This window comes from Pseudorca crassidens, chromosome 12 (assembly GCF_039906515.1).
Source record: "Pseudorca crassidens isolate mPseCra1 chromosome 12, mPseCra1.hap1, whole genome shotgun sequence".
Classification (NCBI taxonomy): domain Eukaryota; kingdom Metazoa; phylum Chordata; class Mammalia; order Artiodactyla; family Delphinidae; genus Pseudorca; species Pseudorca crassidens.
Genome location: NC_090307.1, coordinates 67,002,057 through 67,025,354, shown reverse-complemented (window position 1 = coordinate 67,025,354; position 23,298 = coordinate 67,002,057). Strand labels below are relative to the sequence as shown.

The following is a 23,298-nucleotide window of genomic DNA, read 5'->3' as shown; positions in this document are numbered from 1 at the left end:
AGGTGTCTGTCTAGATCATTACCTCCTGTCAGAGCCCCCACCTCCTCCTTCCTGCAGTGACCCAGCCTCTGGCGGACCCTTGGAGGGAGAGGCCTCTGAATCTGGTTGGCGAAGGAACTTTTCCCACTGGCAAGCCACAGGAGTTAGTTCCCATGCTCAGAGCAAATTTTTTCCACTCCCAGCCAGCTGTGTGCATCACTAGGACTTTCTGAGGGCAGTGCACTGCTGGACGCTGGGCATACAGAGCTGGAAGACACTCCCCCTTCCACTCTTGTTTCTCTTCAGTCCACTTTTCTCAAAGCAACCAGAAGATGTAAATCATATCCTGCTTAAAACTCTATCAGGGATTCCCACAGCCCTTAGAATGTAATGCAAACTCTGACCCCATGCAACTCCTGACTAAACGTCCTTCCACTTTCTTGCCCATTTGTGGGCTCCCCCAATCCAGCCAGACTGCGCACTCCCTGCCCTTGTGGCAGTGACCTTGAGGCAGGAACCTGATCAGCTCACCTGAAACTGGAGAGTGTTGATTGGATCAGAGATACCCAGCCACCAGCTGATGTGGAGTTCCTGCAGGGAGGCCAGACCTCAGAGTCTCAGGTGTTTTCATAGCTAGTGGATGGTAAAGGTAGAACAGCTGCCTTTCGGGGTGGGCATGGTACAGAACGTTGTCCAAAATGGCTCTTAGTACCCAAAGAGGGGTGCCCGGGACTTCAAGTCCCCTCCAGTGTGCTCATGCTGGATTACTGCTTCCCACCACATGTGTAAAGGCTTGTCAGGGGGGAAGCCTCTTAGAATTGAGGCTCCTAAAGAAGGTGTCCTGAAGCAGGGGGTGTCTCAGGGTGTTTAAGGGTGAGGTGGGCATGTTCCCCTGGGAAAAGACAGAGCTCGTGGGTGTCAGGGAGAGTCTTAGGAAAATAGAAATAAGTTTCCCACGTAGGGGACTTGCTGGGACCCATTCTAGAGCTCAGAGTAAGGACTGCCTTGTAAAAGGGACTTTGTGTGCACATTTGGATCGCTCCAGGGTGGGGAGGGATTGGAATGGGAGGTAAAATGGGAGCCAAATTCCATTAATCAGTGACCACCAGGCCTCCTCCTGGGGCTTGGCTCACAATAACTGAGTAAGTGGTTCCCCTTTTCCATTCTTTCTCCTTTTCCCTTTTCTTGGTTCTGTTCCACCCAGAACTGAGCCCCTTCCAAGCTTCACCTCTAGGGCATAAACCTTTGTACTTGTGATTGAGTGGGATTTGGCTATGAACAGACTGCAAAGTGAAGGTAGAAAATTAGTCATTTAGGGACTTCCCTGGTGGCGCAGTGGTTAAGAATCTGCCTGCCAATGCAGGGGACACAGGTTTGAGCCCTGGTCCGGGAAGATCCCACATGCCTCAGAGCAACTAAGCCCGTGTGCCACAACTACTGAGCCTGCGCTCTAGAGCCCACGAGCCACAACTACTGAGCCCACATGCCTAGATCCAGTGCTCCGCAACAAGAGAAGCCACCACAATGAGAAGCGCGTGCAATGCAACGAATTGCAATGCAACGAGCAGCCCCCACTCACAGCAACTAGAGAAGGCCCGTGCGCAGCAACAGACCCAACGCAGCCACAAATAAATAAATAAATTTATTAAAAAGAAAAGAAAAGAAAAAAGAAAAGAAAAGAAAATTAGTCATTTAAAAATCCTTCTGTTCACTTCTCATGGCCTGTCTCGGGCATGGCTGCCTCTATGAATGCCTGGTGGACCTGAATCCTGAGCCCCTCCCCTGGACTCCCCCTTTGCTCCGCACAAGACCAGCTTCCCACCCCAATAATTGCTGCGCCCAACACAAAGATGATGCTTAGTAAATGTTTGCTAAGTGAATGAGCTAAATGGGCCTTTGCCTGTGCCAGACAGATGAAATCCCCAGAGAACATCAACTCTCAGTTTTAAGACAGCCAGAACCAAGAAACATTTATTCATTCAACAAACATTTATTGTTTATTTTTGTCTTGGGCACTAGAGGTACAAGGATGGGTTAGCCACGGTTCCTACTCTCGAGGGACTTTCTGTCTTTTGATGGTTGTCCTACATCATGGTTCTGAAGACCAGAAGTACAAAATCAAGGTGTTGGCAGGAATAGTCTTCCAAAGGTTCTGGGGGAGAATCCTTCCATGCCTCTTCTAGTTTCTGTGGCTTCTGGCGTTCCTTGGCTTGTGGCAGCATCACTCCAGTCTCTGCTTCTGTCTTCACTTGGTCTTTTCTCCCTATGTCTCTTCTCTGGGCGTTTCTTAGCCCATCACTGGATTTAGGGCTCACCTGGGTAATACAGGATGATCTTATCTTGAGATCCTTAATTACATCCACAAAGACTCTTTTTCCAAATAAGGTCCCATTCACAGGTTCTGAGCATTAGGACGTTGGACATATCTTTTGGAGGGGCCACAGGTCAGCCCACTACAGAGATTCTGCAGAGGTGGGCATCAGGGTGGAGGGAGGCTGGGTTTGGGATTGTCCTAGAGATGGTCGTTCCAGGTGGAGGAGTGGGTGCAGAGTAGGAATCTGGGGGTCCCAGTGTTAAAGGGGCAGAGGAGGTGGAGATTTTGTGGTAGACTCTAGAGGTAAGGATGCGGGGGGGACCCTAGGGCCAGTATCAAGGATGCTGATTGGGACAGGGACAGAGTGTCAGGTGGCTCAAGGAGGTCTGTAAGGATGGGGACAGCAGGGAGTCCACTGGCTTTAGCAACCAGTAGGCTGGTGGTTCCAGAACAAGAGAGGCCTGTGTAGAGCACGCTTTCCCTTTTTTCTTTTTTTCTGGTTTTTTAATGGGAGAGACTCAAACAGCTGTCATGGTGAATGTGGCAGGTCTGCAGGAGACAGGGAGAGATGTCCAAAGTGGGTATATCGTTAAGTGAAAAAGGCATGAAGGGACTTCCCTGGTGATCCAGTGGTTAAGACTCTGTGCTTTCAATGCAGTGGGGCACAGATTCAATCCCTGGTCAGGGACCTAAGATCCCACATGCTGCTTGGCGCGGCCAAAAACAAAAATAAAGGCAGAGTAGAACATACAGAAGGACACCTTTGTATGTGTAACATACACGCATATCAAAAATATTGGAAAGATACATAAGACATTGTTAAGGGGGTTGTCTCTAGGTTCTGAGATGGAGGGGAACTCATTTTACATTTTCTACTGTTTGATTTTTTTCCCCCCCTGAGCATGTGTTTCTTTTGTAACAAAGCTCTGGTTTAATTATTTAAAATGCTGATGGTAAAGAGCCATTAGAGGGGAAAGAGAAGTTCCAGAAGCGAGAGCTTGCCAAGGAAGCTGGGGCTGGGCTCCCTTGGGCAAGGTCTGCCTTGACCTCGCTGGAAAAGGGGGTGCCCCGGGGAAAGGCCAGGGGATGTGTGGAGCCAGGACAGGAAGTGATGGGCTTTCCTCCTTGAAGTTGTAGGTGAGGCCCCCAGGGTGGGGGCCTTAGTATCAGGATGAGGGGCAGAGGGGCAAGAGCCAACTATGGGGACCAAGGGAGGGTTGGGGGCAGCACGGAGCCCCCTTTGTGAGGTTGTGGCCCATTTGCTGGTCTCCACCACGGCTGGTCGGTGCCACGCCACATCCTTGAGCCAAGCCTTTGGTGGACACAGCACATGGTTAGAGAATGGGGCTCGAGGGCCAGTTGGGTTCTCCAGGATGAAGCAGGCAGGATTGGGTGAAGGAATGCCAGGGTAACTGGAGGGTGGGGAAACCTTCAGGTAGTGGCCAGACAGTGGGGGGTGCTGGGGAGAGGTAGAGCCCAGAAGGTAGTGGAGGCCTGGCCTGCATGGCCTAGGGGACGGCTGTCTGCAGGGAGCTGTGGGCAGGGATGGGAATGGAGGCAGGGAGGTCGAGCATCGTGGAATGACGGGGCTGAGTGTTGAAGGTAGAAACGTGGGGAGAGCTGACAGCTGCAGTCAGTGGGTGGGGAGAGTTAGCCAGAGGATGAAGGACCCCTTCCAGGTGATGGTTACAGCTGGGCTTGCAAACCTGAGGCGAGCTTTTCCACCTGATGTCTTCCTGGTTGACAGTGCAGGCTGAGGATGGCCTACCAGGACCACTCCCAAGGGCAGCCGGCCCCCAGGCCCTCCTTCTTGTCCTGGCCACCATGGTGACTTGTCCGGGGGAGTGGGGGCGTCCGCCTGCAGGTGGGGGACTGTCTCTGAGGCAGTCATGGCAACAGGAGGCGCAGTGTGGGCACTGCTGCTATTTCTAACCTGCTGAAGCACACGGAACCCTGACTAGTTGAAAAGCAGGCTGATTGTCAGGGGTGGAACCCAACTCCGAGCTGTCAGGGCCATCACAGGGAAACTGCCTGGCAGGGGGCGGTGGCAGGGGGCTCAGGCTGACAGGGCTGTGATTTTGAAAGGAATGTCTTTAAGAAAGTGGTTTAAAGTAGGAGAGAAATATTATTAGATAATGGTTGTCAGGTTATTTTTTGATGCATTCTCTGGGTATTTCATAACCACCGTGCCCCTAGGTGGTAAGGCCTTCCTGGCTGGGGGCCCTGTCCCATGCCCCTGTGGGTTTCACCCCTGGGCCAGGCACAAAACGGGCCATGTGGCCCATGGTCACTTTGGTGGGAGGTTTTATAAATAATCCACTTGCTTCTGTTAATAAATCACAAACAGGGATGAGCCCTTCAGCCTTTGGTCTGGACATCTGGGCCCCGCCACGCTCACCCAGCATCGGGCAAGGAGCTGCCCTCTCCCCTGGCGGGAAGCAGGACAGGATGGGGTGGGGGTGTCACCAAAGACTTGTAATCCTTAGTGGCAAATGGCCACGGGACCCTCCGTCCTGCTGTCGTCCTGGCCTCTCTTCCTAACCGGCTCCCAGCCTCCTTCTCGACAGCTCCTTTGTCTCATCATGACCTGCCGCAGCCCCCAGGCTCAGCACGGTCCTCTCACTCTAGTCCACAGACATTTTTGGGAATCTGTTCCCTCTCTCCTGTGCTGCCTGCTGAGACTTCAATTCCCGCCACCACCACCTCCACCACCACCACCCCTGATTTCAGCAGCTCCAGCATCAACCTTGTGACTAGTTTCCCTGCTGCCCCCTCCCCACTGCCCTCCTCCGCCCAGCCTGACCATGCCGTTCCCAGCTCCAGTCTCCCCAGGGAAGCCCGTTCTCCACCCACCGGGCCCAATGCTCCAGCCCCGCCTCAGCTTCCCACATGTGGCCGAGGCCCTGGCCCTGGCCGGCTGCTGGGACCTTCTTGCCGGGACGCTCCCACCTCTTCTCTGTCTGAGGAGTGACTCTGGAGGGTCATTAAATGCAGCAGACCTCAGGCAGATCATGTCCCCTCTTTCCTGCCTGTTTAGGAAGCTCGACCTGCCCAGCAGGGCTTTTGAAGCCGCCTCCAAAGGGGACTTTGAGCTGCAGGGCTATGCCTTTCAGGCTGTGACGGAGCAGCAGAGGAGGCCCCGGATCGTGCGCATGGGGCTTGTTCAGAACAGAACCCCCCTCCCCGCGGACACCCCTGTGGTGAAACAGGTTTGGCCTTTTTGACTGTGAATACATAAACGGGCAGCGGGCCGCTCTGTGTTTTGAACTCGATCTTGTCCCCGGATGGTTGCCCAGCGGCTCTGCCCTGGCCCCCACTTCCTTCCAGCCGTGTCTCTTGCTTTTCTTTCTCTTCTGGCTCCTACCCTTTCTCTGCCTTCCTCTCACTCCTCACTATTCTGTCCACCTTCCTTTCCACTTCCTCTCCTGTGATCGAGCTGAAGTTCCGTTTACCAGTTGGGAGGGTGCCCCTGTGACTCATGCGCTCTCCGTGGAACTGCCTCTCGGGCTCCTACCGGCACACACCAGTCAGGACCCATCTGTCCACCGTGTGTCCCTCTGCCTGGATCCTAAGATCCCCAGACGTTGGTCAGATTGTGAATATGTCTCCTCAGCCCAGGTTGTCAGGTCATCGGGGGGCAGGGATGCTGTCATCACCACCCCCCAGAGCCTAGAAGCACGCTTGGCACCCAGCAGTCATCCGCGGGGCCCCGTGCACGCAGTCCCTCGAGGGAGACCGAGCGTCCATCAGGAAGCATTTGTGGTCTCTGGGTTTTCAGCCTGGTTCCTCTGGTCTGTCTTTGAACAAACACTTCTGAATGTCTCCTGGGAGCCAGACGTCATGCTGAGCACAGAGAACTTGAGGACACTGCTCCCAAGGAGCTCGTGGGGTCATGGGAGTGTCAGTGGAGGAATGTGACAGCACAGTGGGAACAGCGCCACCATAGGGACACACACAGGCCGGGGAGAATGCAGGTACCCCAATTCTCGGCCCCTTGCTGGAAGAGCTACCCCTCTGTGGGCAACACGTGTTGTGGATAACACATCCAGGGAATTTTGGGTGGGGAAAGGGAGCACGTTCTGGCAGAGGGCACAGCTGGGAAAGGTGAGTCATTGGAAGACACCATACATATGGGAGAACAGAAGTGGCAGGACAAAGCGTCCCCGAAGCTGTGGATGCAGGAAGTCATAAGCGGACTGGGTCCTGGGGGGTAGGGGGCGAGGGAGCAGTTAACCCAGGGGATGGTTGTGGTGTGTGGTGGGCCCACTGAGTGTGGCCCCTATCGCAGTAAGCACTCACGTCCTCACGTCCTCCTCTTAGCAACCCCCGAGGTGGGTAGTGTTCTCCCCATTCTCTAGTCAAGGAAACCGAGGCTTAGCGAGGCAGCATTGAGTGTGTGTGGGACCCCAGAGCCTCTGCACCGCCACCTTTGACTGCAGAATTGGACCCAAGGACAGTCCAACATACCAGAACCTCCCACCCTCCTCGTCCTCTTGCAGCCGGCCACGTGGGTGTTGAGTTCTAAAGATGGTCTCAACCAACTAATCCTCGCTGTTTAAATTGCCAGGTCACTGCCCTGCACAGACGCATCGAGGCCATCGTAGAGGTGGCTGCCATGTGTGGAGTCAACATCATCTGTTTCCAGGAAGCATGGAGTAAGTCTCTCTCGGGGTGCTTTCTCTGCTGCCTTCAGTGCTGTCTTATCTCCACGTCGCCAAGAGTGTCTGCTGCTTGATTTCTTAAAATCTCCTTTCTTTTGTCATCCATAGAAAGGTTCTTTGTCAACAACACCAGCAGCCCCAGAACCCCAGCCTTCCTCCTCCTCACGTGCCTCAGTCTCTCGTCTGAGCCTCAGCCTTCCTCCCAAACTTGAATCCGTTTACCCCTTCCTCTCACCTCCTTACCTCTGCCCTGATCCAAGGCATGTCAGCATCTCCTCAGCTTCTGTAATCGCCTCCAGCTGGTCTTCTCCACTCTGGCCCCTTCTAACTGGCTGCCCACACCTTCTAGGAAAGATCTGTATGAAAACTCTGCACTGCATCATCTGTTCCTCCCCATCTCTGCCGGGCTCTGCCCTGACCTTCTGATACTTTACTCCCCTCCCCCGAGGCCACTGCGCCCACTGTTCCCTCCACCCAGAGCCAGAGCTGGAGCTGGAGCATTCCTCTCCCCTGGCCTGTAACCCTGCTCGACCTTTGGATCTCAGCTCAGAGCCTGCCTCCCTGTGTAAAGCTGCATCCCTATTAAATACTCCTGCTACCTTGTACCTCTTTATTTTATTTTTAGTCATAGTTATACACATTCATGGTTTAGATTCAAATGGGTCTACAAGGTCTGTTACCAAAAAATAGCTATCCTTTTCCCCAGAGGCAGCTACTTCTTCTCTGAGCTGGTTCTTTTGGAATTTACCTTTGCTTGTGTTGCTGCTTCCTAATTTTTCAGTTTTGCATCATTTATTGACTTCCCATGATGGAAGGAGACAGTGTAGTCCTTTGCCCTCTCCTGCCCCCTCTACGCACATGTACCCTTCCTGGTCTGTCCCCAGTCCATTTGCTACCAAGATTCAGAGGAAATCGCTTTGATTTCTTTCCCTGAATAGCTTTCTGTTTTCCCTGCAGTTTGCTTTGTTTTGTACATGCTTACCACAAAGTCTACCCCAAACTTTCTGCTGGTTTCCTAAATCCCCCTAAGAGGTTTAGACACATGAAGTAGTCTATCGGTTTCATCTCCTCACAGGAATCTGTCACAGAGCCTTCTGGCTGCTCTGCTCTGAATTGGTTTCCCCCTCTCTGCCATCCCAGGACTCCCTTAACCATCATCCAGGGGAGGGTCCCTCTGCCTTTCTCTTGTGTTTCTCCTATCTCACAGCTTCCTCTTTCTTGCTTTTCCCCCTCATTTTTGTTGAGTAGACCGTTTGAGACCTTGCACATCTGAAAATATTGCTGGAGAGTATGGTTGGGTATAGAATTCTGGGTTAGAAACAATTTTCCTTCAGAAGTTTGAACACTTTGCTCCATGTCTTCTGGCTTTGGGTGTTGTTGACTAGTCTAAGACTATTTTGATTTATGCCCCATTGTATATGGACTGTTTTTCTCTAGAAGGTTGTAGGATCTCTTCTTCTCCAGTACTTTGAAATTTCATAATGATGTGCCATGGAGTGTATATATTTTAATCCATCCTTCTAGACACTTCAGTGAGTTCTAACAGTCTAGAAACTTGAGTCTTTCAGATCTAGGAGATGTTCTTAGATTGTTTCATTCGTGATTTTCTCCCCTTTTTTCTCTCCTCTTTTTTTGATACTCCTTGCTGTTAGGATGTTGGAACTCTGGACTGGATCCCTCATTTTCTTTTGTATTTGTGCCTATTTTTCATCTCTTTGTCTTTTTGTTCAATTTTCTGGTAGATTTTAGCTAATTTGTCATTCAGCCTTCTAGTTAGTCTTTTGGTTTTGCTGTCATATTTTGAATTTATGAGAGTTCTTTTGGTCTGAAATTTTCTATTTTATCACATTCTGTTCTCGTTTTATAGTTACAATATCTTCTCTTATCTCTAAGGATATTAAGTAATATTTTTTTTTCTCCCTGCATGGTTCCTGGTTACTCCAAGTTGGTCTCCCCGCTGCTGCCCCAATTACTTATATTTTAAGAATTGGGGATTAAAAAGCTGATTGCAAGCTCTGAGTTTGTGGGAGGGGCTTCTCCACTGAGTTTCATTATAGGATGACCGGATTTAGCTGTTTGTTAGGAAATCGCCTATGGTAGTATCTTTGGGTCATTCTTTTCAGGCTGGTCAGATTCCCCAGAGAAAATTCATCTAATCTCCTGCCAAGAGGAAAGGACAGGAGTCCAGTGTGCTTATGTTGAGTTAATCCCTTTGTTTTTATCACTCCACTCACCTTTGTCCTGGGTTCCCCAAGGCCAGAGACCCTCTGTTTAACTGTCTCTAGAGAGTGAGCCTCTAGCTGGGGTGGGAGAGGCTCAACCCAGCCTCTTGGAGTGGAGAAGGGATCTAACTGCTTCTTAAGTAGACTTTTGACCATCCTACTTATTTGTCGCCCCTCCCTGCGTCCCCACCTTCAGAGCTGCATGGTGCCTCTGGCTCCTGAGCTTTCAAGGGGTCTGTGATGGAGAGTGGGGTGCTTCCTGGCCTCCTCCACTGCGGAGGGGACTCAGTGTTCTCAGATTCACTAAGATATCTCCCACCTCCCTCGGCTCTCCAGCCTCCCATGTTTTGTTGTTTTTGTCCCTGGCTCGTGCCCCATCCCTGTGGGTTTATACCTGTACACAAAAAACCCTTTACTCTCATTTGGTGGGGTTTCAGGAAAGAGCAAAGGAGTGTGTCCCATCTGCCACCTGTACCGAGAAGTTCATCACGTTCTTCACATTTCTCGTTACACGTATACTCTTGTGTGATGCTTTTGATTTGTCTGCCTCTTCCATTAGACCGTAAGCTCCATGTGATCAGTGCCTCGGTGGTGTTTATTTTTCCCACCCCAATCCCCACCTCTATTTTTTTAACATTAAAAAACTTTAATTGTAAAATATGCATACTATTACTATTGGTAAGTGTACAATTCAGCGACATTAAATACATTTGCAAAATTATGTAACTGTCATCACCATCTATACCCAGACCTTTTCATCATTTCCAGCCAAAACTCTGTACTCCCCTTCCTCTTCCACCCCTGATAACCTCTATTCTACTTTCTGTCTCTATGAATTTGACTACTCTAGGGGCCTCATGTAAGTGGAATCCTATGGTATTTGGCCTTTTGTGTCTGGCGTATTTCACTGAGCATCATGGTTTCAAGGTCCGTCTGTGTTGTTGCATGTGTCGGAGTGTCCTTCCTTTTTATGGCTGAATAATATTCCATTGTTTGGATGGACCACATTCTGTTTATTCTTTCCCCTACCCAGATTTTATCTTTAGTGGCTTGAATAACCCTTGGTACATGACAGACACTAAAAAATATTGGATGGTTTAACCAACTTCTCTTTCTTGGATCTGGAAAACTCCTGCACATACATCAAGGCCTAGCATGGACACTCCCTCCTTTGGGGGGGCCCTGGGGACTCCCCTACACAGGTTCCCTTTCAGCTCCCATCTTGGCTGGCAGCTCCTGAGGGCAGGGCCCGGTCCAAGTCTGAGCCTGCCTCATGGAGTGTTGGTTCAGTGAATGTGGAACCCCCTTCCCCTCTAATTTGGAAACTGTAGTTGGAACTTCACAGCCGACCTCCCCCAACCTCCCTTCCACATGCTTCTTTCGAAAGTTTGTTTACATTACAGCAGTTGTGAAAACAGGAAAAGAAGCCATTAAAATGGAAATGGAGAAATTTGGAGAGCTTAGCAAGCTGAAATGAAATCGGAAAGAGAGGTTTTATTCTCTTGGGGCATTTGAGTCTCTCCTAATGCTCTGAAAGCTGAGAGTGAACAACGGTCATTAAGGATTGTTCTTTGTTATCAACAGCTTTCTTGTTGGCTTCCTTAAAATAGCTCACCCATCTTCACCGATGGCGCCTGGGGAATCTTGATCCTGGTGCCAGGGGCCCCTGGGCTGGTGCTGGCAGAGCCTGCTGCCCACTTAGCTGCCTCCATGGGCTACCGCCCTGGCAGCTGAGATGGTGGTGGTGCCATCATAGCACCAGGCTTCCAGGGACTGGAAGGAATCTGGAGGCTGATGCTTCTCTTCTCTGTGAAATGAGGAGTCACACCACCTTCGCAGGGGTATTGGGGACATGCTGCCTATTACCAGGCCTGGCACCTTAAAATTTTTTTGCAAAATTTGCAAAATTTTTTTGCAAAATTGGCATGCACATGGCCCATGTTTGGAAAAGGTTGGTTGCAATTATTACCCCCAAACAGGCCACACAACCCATGCAGCGGCCACGTAGTCCTCGCCAGCCACATCACACAGCTTCCTACAAACCTTCCCTGCACTCTGAGTTTCAGAGTGACCGGAACAGTAGCAAGCACCTGGAAACATCCGTTAGGCTAATCCTCCTAAAAGAAATGGACTTGGGTTATTAGGAGGAGGAAGATCTAAAGAGTACAGTCGTCCCTCGGTATCTACAGAGATTGGTTCCAGGACCCCAAACCCTGCAGAGACCAAAATCCAGGGATGCTCAGGTCCTTTATATAAAATAGTGTAGTATTTGCATGTTACTTACGCACATCCTCCCGTATACTTTAAATCTTTAAATCATCTGGAGGTTACTTGTAATACATGATACAGTGTAAATGCCAATTAAATAGTTTCCCGTGTGTGGCAAATTCAAGTTCTGCTCTTCGGAACTTTGTGGAATTTTTTTTTCAAATATTTTCCGCCTGCTGTTGGGGGAACCCGCAGATGCAGAGGGCCAACTCTATGCGGAATTGGTCCAAACAAGGAATTCAGTACTCCAAATCAAGAAGAAAAAGACAAACAGCTCAGCAGGAAGTGGACAAAGGGTACGGACAAGATCATCTGGAGGATGAATCCAGAAAGGCCAGCAACCATGTGGCCAGGTGCTCCACCTCAATGGTGACACGGGAAACGCATATCTAATCCCAATGAGATCCCAGCTCACAGCATTAGACTGGCGGGTGTGGATGCACGTGGCCGAGGCTGTGGAGCAGTGGGACACACTCAGCCAGAGGTCCCTGGTGCCTACCCCCATCGCAGCCCCCTCCACCCCACAAAGGAAACTGCCCTTGAGAATCTGGTGTGCATGGCGTTCTTTGAATTGTTACTGCGTGTATATGTACCTGCTTTTTTTTTTTTTAAGCAAACAAAAATCAGTGAGTTAATGAAATTTCCTATTGAATTAGCCCCCTAGATGGTGGCATCTAGCCAGAGGTCACAGAAATAATGCTTTTATCCTTGGGGAGTGCTCAGCCTACCCAGTGGTTCCCAAACTTCTGATGGTGTCATTAAATGAATGGCTTTTCTTGTTCCTGAGCAAGCCTCAGTCCCTGGGACGATGAACATTCCTATGGTGATGTGTGAGGGTCCCAGCGCCATCCTCGGTGGCCCTCTGACGCTGTCCCCAAGGAGCCTTGGTTGTGCTCTTAACCAACCAGCAGATTGGCCAGCAGCTCGGGATCTGCTGGTTGGGAACAGTTTCTGGCTGTACCTTTTGCAAAAAAATTTTAACATATATATGTATTGTTAAAATTGTGGTAAAATAGGCATAACGTAAAATTTACCATTTTAACCGCTTTCAAATGCACAGTTCTGTAGCATTAAGTACATTCACATTATTATGTAACCATCACCACCATCCATCTCCAGAACCTTTGCATCTTCCCAAACTTAAACATCTCCCCATTCTCCCCTCCCCCAGCCCCTGGCACCGACCATCTACTTTCTGTCTCTGTGAACGTGCCTATGCTAGGTCCCCCATGTAAGTGGAACCATATAGCACTTGTCCTTCTGTGTCTGGCTTATTTCAATGTGCATAATGTCTTCAAGGTTCACCCATGCTGTAGCAAGTGTCAAACTTTCCTTCCTTTTTAAGGCTGAATAATATTCCATCTAACGGATGGACCACATTTTGTTAATCCATTTGTACACTGATGGACATTTGGGTCATTTCCATCTTTTGGCTGTTGTGAATCATGCTGCTGTGAACGTGGGTGTGCGAGTATCTGTTCAGATTTCTGTTGCAAGTGTTTTTAAGACCATAGGAAGGACATTTGTCCTTGCCTCTTATTCTGCCATGAAGCCTAAAGGGGAGGCGTCCCCACAGCCAGGGATGGGCTTCAGAAGGCAGGCCAAGGCTCTTGGGGCTGGGGTCTCCTGTGGAAACCCTCCCCCGCCAGGCCAAGGACCCCCCTCAGAGGCCATGAGCTTGGATGTGATTCTGACCTGTCTCCTCTCCACAGCTATGCCCTTTGCTTTCTGTACGAGAGAGAAGCTTCCATGGACGGAATTTGCCGAGTCAGCAGAGGACGGGCCCACCACCAAGTTCTGTCAAGAGGTAGGATGTTAACCTACCTTTAACTGTTAACTAACCTCTGGCAGCAGCCAAACACGGGCAGGTCACAAAGAGAGGCTGCAGCTGCCAGGGGTGGCCCTTCTCCATGGAAAACGCACCCATTTGGCTCTTGCTTTGCCAGGTGAGAATAGATAAGACTATTTACTGCCCCTGCCCCCCCTTTTTTTAGTGTACTTTCTTTTTTTTTTAATAAATTTATTTATTTATGTATTTATTTTTGGCAGTGTTGGGTCTTTGTTGCTGCGCACAGAATTTTTCTAGTTGTGGCGAGCGGGGGCTACTCTTCGTTGCGGTGCACGGGCTTCTCTTTGTGGTGGCTTCTCTTGTTGCAGAGAACAGGCTCTAGGAACCTGGGCTTCAGTAGTTGTGGCTCGTGGGCTCTAGAGCGCAGGCTCAGTAGTTGTGGCACACGGGCTTAGTTGCTCTGCGGCATGTGGGATCTTCCCAGACCGGGGCTTGAACCCATGTCCCCTGCACTGGCAAGCGGACTCTTAACCACTGCACCACCAGGGAAGTCCCTAGTGTACTTTCACTTAAAATCAGAGTTTCAGAGCCAGAAGGGCCCTTAATGGCTTTTTAAGTGAGGGGGCTGCAGCCCACGGAGGGGGTCCTGGAGATGACTCCCATAGTAGGGTCTGCAGCTGGCAAGTGTGGCACTGGCACTCGGGGACTGAGGTCAAGGTCGAGTCTGTGTCCACAGCTCTGCTACCCCACTTGCTGTTCGCCTGAGTTATGGAAGCATCTCTGCATGGCCCGTCTCATCAGTGTAGAAACTGGGCTTCCTTTTTCTTTATTAAAACCTCATAATACATGTTCTATGATCCCATTTATATGAAACATCCCGGGTAGGCAAATGCTTGGAGGCAGGAAGCAGATTAGTGGTGGCCAGGGCTGGGCGGGGAGAGGGGATGGGGAGTGACTGCTCATGGGGACAGGGTTTCCACTTGGGGTGTGGAAAATGTTCTAAAATTAGCTTGTGGTGTTGGTTGCACAACTCTGAATGTACTGAAAACCACTGAATGTCACACTTTGAAAGAATGGACTTTATGCTCCGTGAATTGTATCTTAATAAAGCGGTCATCCAGAAAACCCCAATGATATTCCAAGAGGTTACAAATGGTGACTTACGCTTATTCTCACCTCGAAAAAAATAACTCCTTTCATTTCTCCAATGTCCCATTTCAGGCTTTCTACATATACGTAGGGGATTTTGGAGCAGAACTGTAATCATAGTGATTCTATCAATACTGAGTTGTGATTGCAAACATCCCTGTTCTCAGGCTGTAGGGAAAATTCTCTCAGCCACCAGATTGTTGATTCTGTGCTACGAGGCAGGAAGTGATTGCAGATGGCGTGCCTGAACCAGGGTGGGAGGAAGGAAGAGCAAAGGGAGGATGGGGATGAGCTGGTCCCAGGGGACCCCTGTCTGTATCGAGGGCCCCGGGACCACAGCTGCCCCCACGTGGCTCATAGCATCCCCTTCTGCCCGCCGTGCCATCCCTCTGTTCTGTCATTAAGGTCAGAAGTAGCAACGGGCTGGTAAGAGCTGATGACAAATGACCATCTGGGGCTGCTCATCCTGGTCACCAGATCCTGAACTTCTTATTTGAGACAAAAGGAATTTGGTGTCAGGAGTTATGTTTGGTTTGGTTCTGGGTTTTTTTTGTATAGATTAGACATATGATTTATTTTATTTTATTTTATTTTATTTATTTATTTTGGCTGTGCCACCTGGCATGTGGGATCCTAGTTCCCCAGCCAGGGATCAAACCCACACCCCCTGCCATGGAAGCGCAGAGTCTTAACCACTGGGCCGCCAGGGAAATCCCTTTTTTCTTTGTTATTATGGTAAAAAACACATAACATAAAATTAATCATCTTAACCATTTTTAAGTGTACAGGTCAGTCATGTTAAGTATCTTCACAGTGTTGTGAAGCAAACCTCTAGAACTTTGTCATCTTGTAAATCTGAAACCCTCCACCCATGGAACAACCCCCTCCACCCCCAGCTGCTGGTGCCTGACGTTCCACTTGGTTTCTGTGAATTTGCCTAGCTTAGATGCCTCACATGAGTGCACTCCTGCAGTGTTTGTCCTTTTGCGCCTGGCTGATTTCACTTGGCATAACGTCGTCAGGTTCATCCATGTCAGGGATGACAGCCATGTCATCCATAGGCCAGGATTTCCTTCCTTTTTAAGGCTGAATAATACTCCATTGCATGTATACACCACGATTTATTTAGATGCTTGTGTTGCTTCCACCTTTTGGCTGTTGTGAATAGCGCTGCTCAGAACATCGGTGTGAAAATCTACTTTCCTGCACAGTTGCTGCTCCTATGGTAGCTGTGTTTAACTCCGCCAGGAACGCGACATCATTTACATTCCCACTGGCGGTTTATGAAGGTTCCTGTTTCCCCACATCTTGTCAACGCTTGTTACCTTCTTTTTTGTTTTGTCTTGTTATTGCCTCTGGATCTGAAGGTCTATGGGAAGTGGCTTTTAAGTCTTGCTTTTATTTTATTTGTACTGTAGGGTCTGTGATCTTTGTATAGGGCTCACAGCATTGGAAAACAAAAGACTTAGCTCTCTGTGCACCCTTTAGAATTAGGAGATCAGCCTTATTCACACTAAAAAGGTCCCCAGGGCTATTTTCAATATTTCAGAAATCCTGATATAACCCATACACCCTCTCATTAGGGTTGCTAGGCTAATTGAAATTTCAAGTGATTTAATTCTGACTAGAATTATTTAAGTTTAGACTGCTTAAGAATAGAGAATGCATTTCATCTATTAGCACACACGTGACATATAGTAAATGGTAAAGTGAATGAATAAATAGTTATCATTCTCACTTGTATCGGAAAGAGAAAAAAGACTAATTTCAGTTGTTTTGGGTATATACCCAGAAGTGGCATTATGAGGTCATACGGTAGTTTTGTTTTTAATTTTTGAGGAATCGCCATACTGTTTTCCACAGCAGCTGCACCGTTTTTACACTCCCACCAACAGTGCACAAGGACGATGCTGGTTCCTGTTTAGCTAAGCTTGGGCGTCAGGACAACGCTGGCATTTACTCTTCAAAGAACAGATGCAGGGAGAGCTCAGAACCCCGTCTAACTATCTAGGGGGACCATTAGATTCTTCCATAAAAATGTATGACACTTGATTTGAAAATAGGACTGTGCCATGCTCCTTTTTCCAGCTGGCGAGGAAGCATGACATGGTGGTGGTGTCCCCCATCCTGGAGCGAGACACGGAGCATGGGGACGTCTTGTGGAACACAGCCGTGGTGATCTCCAACTCTGGAGCCGTCCTGGGCAAGACGAGGAAAAATCACATCCCCAGAGTGGGCGACTTCAATGAGGTGAGCTGCCCCTCGGATGACCAGCGCAGCTGCATCACGGTGTGGCAGCAGCACTGAGGGCCTCCCTGCACTGCACTGCATCACACAGGTGGATGGGATGCAGTGGGATTCCCGGTGAGTCCCAAACGCCTTTAGCGCAGAGGGCTATTTTTTAAAAACTATAACCTGATTTGGCTTCCTGGAATTTTTCTTTGAAGTAAGTCATATACAAATTAAAACCAAAATCAATAGTGCACAAGCGTGAAATGATTCCCGTGGCCCCTTTCAGGCCCTGAGCTCCGCGTCCGTCACAGTCTAGTTCTTGTTTGGTGGGGAGAGGTCCTTGTCCATGGCTCCCATGGGGTCTGAGTCAGCCACGTCCACGTGTCAGGTGACAGCGAGGAATGTGTGTCTGTGCACAGGTGTGTAAGCTGGGGCTTGGTGCCCATAATCAGGCTGTAAGTCAGGGGAGCTGTTCTGGTCAGTTAATGCCCATCATGGATGTGTAGGTGGAGGGAGGTGGATGTTTGAAGGAGGGAAATGAACTCCATCTAATGCCTAAGATATGAAGTCTGAACTTGATCTGCAGTAAGTACAGTTGTTCAGGATGTGATATCCCCATCCTTTGCCGCCCTCCCTGATTGTGGGGGTCCCAGCCACTCTCAGGCTGGTCAGGCAGACGAGAAAGGATGTGCAGAGCTAGCCAAGGCCCTCTGGGGAGAAAGAAGAAGCCAGCATTCCCCAGTGACAGCTGGAGGCGAGGGCGGGAAGACGTGCCCCTCACCTGTTTACCCTGGGATTAATCTTTAGCTCCCCACAGATAGTGACGGGCTTGTCTCAACACACAAGGATCTGCTCTGGCGTCCACCCTGTGTGCACATCCTGGTTGCTGCTTGACTCTGACGAATTTTGAAATTAATGGGAGGAGGCAGAAGGCAGGAAGCAGATCTGTGTGAGACCCTGACCAGCACCCCAAGGGGGCAGGCGGAGAGGCAGGGTTGGCAGGACTGTGTCTCACCTGCCTGCCACACAGGGACGTCCTTGACCCCAGGCAGAGTGCCCAGGGAGCTTTGTGGAGAAGAGCACTTTCAGAGTGGGATTCTAGTCTCATATTGGCCTTCGTTAGCCAGGCAGGTCCTGTGTCCACTGGGCTACGCTGTTCCCCCCAAGCAGGGTAAGAGCTGCTCTGGACGAGCCCCCGTCCCTTCAGCTCTAACCTTCTTATGGGAACAGGTGGTTGGTGAGGACATTGACCAACTTGTGTTAACACTGACCATACACCTCAGCCTCTAGTTGTACCACGATTGAAACCTCACCAAGTTTATCTTTGAAATACTGTGGGAAGTTGCTTTGGGGACTTTTTAACATCCCACAAAAGAAATTGTGGGTAAGTGCTCAAGCCACGGTGATTTCCCCTTGGGTCAGCTGCTTGTTATTGTGTCTGGGTTTTCAGATTTTGGGTTTTTTTTTTAAGTGGATTGAAATTTTGGAACTTAAAGTAGAGTCATACCAGGAGCATCCCTTTTGGAGTATGGGTGACATCTCATTTTTCTGTCAAGTCTAAGGAAAGGGAAACTTGACAGCTCAGGGGCATCCATACATGACCCTTTGTCTTCCAGTCCACATACTACATGGAGGGAAACCTGGGCCACCCCGTGTTCCAGACTCAGTTTGGGAGGATCGCCGTGAACATTTGCTACGGGCGGCACCACCCCCTCAACTGGCTCATGTATAGCATCAACGGTGCTGAGGTCATCTTCAACCCCTCGGCCACCATCGGAGTGCTCAGGTCACTTGGCACAGGGGACTTGGGAGGGTTCTGGGGGCAGGCTGCAGGGCGCGGAGGCAGGTTTGGGAAACAGCAGGCAGGTGCGACCACCAGGTCATCTGAATCCTGGGATGGTGCCAACTTTTCTGTGAAAAAATACTGCAAGTGTCAATTACGATCCCTCCTAAAGAGCTGTGCTGTACTGCAAAATACCGTCCTTGGCTATGATGGTGTCTCAGGTAATAATAATCTCCCCCATCGCTGACAGAATTCAGAAAAGCTCCCCTTCTAAGGGGTCTGGAGCATCGGAGGTACCTGGCCAGCTTCAGCTCCCCCTCCTGTCACAGCTGTGCTCCTGGGGGGTTGGGAGGTGGGGTGACGAATGAGGAGTCCTAAGTCTCCTGTCTGCAGAGTCCGGAGCACGGAGGGCAGACACCCAGACGAGAGAAGGAGCAGACGATGGGTCGGAGCTGAGAGGGTCCTTAAGACATCAGTCAGGTGGCTCTGAAACCTGTTTTTAGCCGACCAAGTGTTTCCTTCTGATAACACAGAACCGTGTTTGGGTGTTAACCCAGCCCTGAGTAGATAAAGCTGTTGTGACCAGGGTAGAGGGTGGGCCTGGCACCCCTGAGCTCCTGGGCAAGCCCTGGGCCCCTCACTGAATAAGAGCAGGCGGCTGAGATGACCCAGCACGACTGCGCTTCCGCTGCTTCTGTCTCCCCAAAGGCTGAGCTTCTGGGTGGTTTCCAGCTTTGCATCATCAACAAGTACCAAAGCTCTAGGAATTTGTGTGCAAATACCTCTCTCCCCAGCTCACTTCCTCCAAAGCAGCATTGCTGGGTCAGGAGGTACTGGCTTTCACTCTCTGTCAGCGGGACAGGGCCGGGAGGGGGAGTCCCGGTCCCCACGTGGGGTCAGCTGGGGGAGTTCTGGGGGGCAGCCTTGAGTTCCCTGTCAGCCCACCCCTGTCATTCTTGTCCTCGCTCTCCATGAAATTTCAGTCTAATTTCTTCTAAAAGTCAGGATGTGACATTCACTTTACCTTTCTCTTGAGCGTGATGCCCCCTCCACAGCGTGACTTCCCTCAGTGTTCTGATCTGCACAGCAGGTCCCTCACAGAACGCAGACCCCCCTCTGCTACCCCAGACCTGCTGCCCCATCCATGCACCCCATCTTGTCTAAGTCTAGGGGGGCACTGTCGGGCAGAAGGGGACACTCGAGTCTTGGATCTCCCCTCAGAGAATCTCTGGGGGCCTCCTGGCAGCATGGCCACTATGACAACATCCGTTGGCAGTTGCGACAAAGGGTGATTCCTGGTCGTCGGGCCACCAAGCCTGGGCAGAACCTCTGGGCCCTAGAGCAGCCCCCCCTGCTGGCCATGTGTAAGACATCCAGCAAGCTCCATCTCCCCAAAGGGGTCCCTGGTGGATCCTGAAGCCAGTGCCCCACCGGGTACAGCTGCTGTCAGGCTGGGCCGGGCACAGCTGTGGCCTGGAATCAGATGGTCACCTCTCCAACCAAGCGCCCCCAGGCTTTTATCAGCCCCAATTAAGCAAACAGAAGCACCTCAACGTAATACACACATGTCCTTGGCTTATTAAGTTATCGATCTTCCTTCCTTGGCCAACAGTGGTCCAACTGGTGCCCTCCAAGGATGTGGTTCTGCTGGCAGTTAAAACTCTGACAGGTCTTTCAGAAGCAGCATGTCTCACAAGTTCCCACAGTGTCCACACCTTGACCAGATAATTATAGTCTGAGAACCTTAGCCTGAGGATGCATCTGAGAGAGGAGGGGAAGGCTGCCTGCCTGAAGATGCTCATGGCAGCATGATTGATTACAAGAAAAGCTGGAAGGGAGAGAGAGGTCAGAGTCAGGTCAGTGCCAGCCCGTCTTTTCCATGGGTTATCGTACAGCCACTAAAACAAATCTTCATGGAGGTACTGCAGCACCATGATGAAAGCCTGTGAGCAAAAAGATGTTTCCAGGCTGGGATCAGAACTCTGCAAAGACTGAGGATGGTCGTAGAGCGTGGGAAAATTACAACAGGTGGTTCACTAGGATGGTGCAACTCTGAGTTTCTTAAAATACTGAATGATTATTTGTAGAATTGATGGCAAGCACGATGCCAGGCAGATCCCCACAAGCTGTGCACAAGCATCGGCTCACAGCTTCTGGAAGCATCCATCCCCTTCTCCGGCATCTCCCACTTCCTGTATCAGAGCCCCCCCAGACACACACACACGTGCACATGCACAGATTGGAAGGGTATCCTCATTTGTGGGTCCCACAGTTCCAAGCACCCAATGGAGGCAAAGTGCTTTTTTTTTTCTTTGTGACATGCGGGCCTCTCACTGTGGTGGCCTCTCCCGTTGCGGAGCACAGGCTCCGGACGCACAGCCTCAGCGGCCATGGCTCACGGGCCCAGCCGCTCCGCGGCAAGTGGGATTCTCCCAGACCGGGGCACGAACCCGTGTCCCTTGTGTCGGAGGGCGGACTCTCAACCACCGCGCCACCAGGGAAGCCCCGGCAAAGTGCTTTTTGACGAACTGAGTCATCCTGACAAACCGTGCAGCCCGTGTGGTCAAGGATTTCTACCACGTATGTGTGTTAATAGGAAAGCCGCCATCCCCACCCCTCGATGGCTTTCCCCTTCCCACTGTGATTATTTTTAGGGGCTTGTGTACACCGCGCTGGGAAAGTGGCAGATGTCCCCATACCCCCACCGGGCTCTCCACGATTCCCGCATGCCCCGGCTCTCACGAACCTCCGGCTTCCTTTCCCTTGCTTGTTTTGTTTGTTTGTTTGTTTGTTTGTTTTTTGCAGTACACGGGCCTCTCACTGCTGTGGCCCCTCCTGTCGCGGAGCACAGGCTCCGGACGCGCAGGCCCAGCGGCCATGGCTCACGGGCCCAGCCACTCCGTAGCTCACGGGATCCTCCCGGACCGGGGCATGAACCCGCGTCCCCTGCATCAGCAGGCGGACTCCCAACCACTGCGCCACCAGGGAAGCCCCCCCTTGCTTGTTTTGAGAGCCTCCGTTTTATTGCCAGCTGTGGTTTTGAGTCCTGCACTCCGCACCCTCCCTGGAGAACTGCAAGAATGATGTTTTATGGCACTCGCTCTGCAACTGTCTGTTTAATTCCCGAAAATGTCATTGACGGGTGTGTTTCTGTAAAAATCCTTTCTTAAAAGTTTTGTCAGCTTGGCTTAGCAGCTGGAGGGGGGAGAAAAGCGGCAAAATGAGTCCCCTCAATCAAGCCTGTGATTTTTTTTCTTCCAGACTCGTGAATCCTCCTGAGAATTAGGCTTGTGACAAGCACCCACCCACCCCTTCCACCTACTCTGTGGTTTAAACCAGGTGCATGCTGACAGGAAGGAAGATTCCAGGGCATCCCGCTCCCAGTCACTCAGCGTTTCTAAGTGGGCATTACATCTGTCAGTTCAGAATCCTAATCGCCTTGCTCCTCAGACAGATAATTAGTGACAAGGAGGCCCACTGAATCCCGCGGCACATTTTCTTTGGTGGGCTGGGGAAGGACCTGTCTGGTTGGGGCGAAGTTTCCCACCCTGTCCCCACTTCGCAGGTGCTGGACTGAGGGAGGCCTGCAGCTCAGCTGTGCCTGTGGGATGACTCCTTCCCGGGCCCGTAGGAGAACCAGGGGGCCTCGGCTGCGAGACTCAGGGTTCAGAAGAGGGAGATGGGGGGGCACTGGGAAATGGGAGCCAGCACAGGGGAGGCGATGCCCACCTACAACCTAAATTCCTTTCAGGTGGACTCTGTTTGCTAGGCGTGAAATCTCCCCCGTAGAGACTGCGTTGCAAGGCAGCACAGCAGGGTAGGGATTGGGGGACCCGTTACACACAAGCCACCAGGGCCCCAGCTCCCTTCTGACATTTACCAGCCTGGGAGGTGGGTTCCTGACCCCCACCTGGGAGGAGGGAACGAGTGAGAAGCAGCAGTTAAGGGGTTCCTGCCACACAGCCTCCCACCCCCACCCCGCCCCCAGAAGCTTCATCTGCATGGTCTCTGAGGAAGTTTCAGAAAAGGAAACTGAGTCAGGATGAGGCTTTGATCCAGGGCTGCTTCTGCTGCATTGGGCCCTCTCCAAAAGGCCGCTTTGGCTTGAGCCGGGGACGAGCCGGCCTGTTTGTGGGTTTGGGGTCACCCACGGATGCAGTGAGTCTCCCTGGCCATCTCCACTGCAGGCCTGGAAGGCTGGCACCCGGGCTGCAGCTCGGGGCCGAGCATCCTCTGAGCCTGGCTGGGAAGTCGGCAACCTGGTTCCTCTCCTTCCGCTCTCACAGTGAGTCCCTGTGGCCAATCGAGGCCAGAAACGCAGCCATCGCCAATCACTGCTTCACCTGTGCCATCAACCGGGTAGGCGAGGTAAGTGCCCGAGGCCTGGCCTCCAGAGAGCCCTCCTGCAGCTGCCGCGAAACCTGCCTGCCAGCGGGGCCCAGCCTCTTCAGAGCAGCAAAAACCACAAGGGAAAGAATTGCTGTTGCTGTGGCCCTGCTGGGGACACCTGTTGTTACACCTCCTCTCTGCATGCAGGCACACCCCACATGCTAGGGTCCCAGCAGGGGGCAGACTGGCTTCTGTCACTTTGGAAGAAAGCACTGTCCCTCCCCTGTTTTTGTCTGTTTTGTCTTTAGCTGAAACCGTTTTGAAAGGCTCTCACCTCAGTACCACCAAGTACCCAATTTCTCCCCACCCACCCTTGACCTCATGCACCAAAGGATTCTGACTACACACGCCATGTATTTATTGCAAAACACATCCTCTTCCTCATTCTTACTAATCAGATGTCAAACTCTAATCAGAGCATCTGATCAGTCAGAGAGAACACTAAGTCGGTCTAATTTCTGACAACGTAAAGAGACTTGGTGTTTTAATTAGCCCACGTATCCCTGTCCCTG

At 51.0% G+C, this 23,298-nt stretch overlaps 1 protein-coding gene across 3 annotated transcripts in view; it reads left to right on the top strand.

Moving 5' to 3' along the window:
- The window catches only part of UPB1 (beta-ureidopropionase 1), a 29,608-nt gene that overhangs the window by 453 nt on the left and 5,857 nt on the right, over positions 1-23,298 (top strand). For 2 of the 3 annotated variants that reach the window (XM_067700094.1, XM_067700093.1), the window contains exons 2-7: positions 5,331-5,502; positions 6,861-6,948; positions 13,157-13,251; positions 16,471-16,632; positions 18,231-18,400; positions 22,684-22,765. In XM_067700094.1, coding sequence (XP_067556195.1) covers positions 5,331-5,502; positions 6,861-6,948; positions 13,157-13,251; positions 16,471-16,632; positions 18,231-18,400; positions 22,684-22,765 — 769 coding nt within the window. Of the gene's footprint in view, positions 1-5,176; positions 5,503-6,860; positions 6,949-13,156; positions 13,252-16,470; positions 16,633-18,230; positions 18,401-22,683; positions 22,766-23,298 lie in introns of those variants that run through there. The other variant, XM_067700092.1, reaches the window with a different exon arrangement.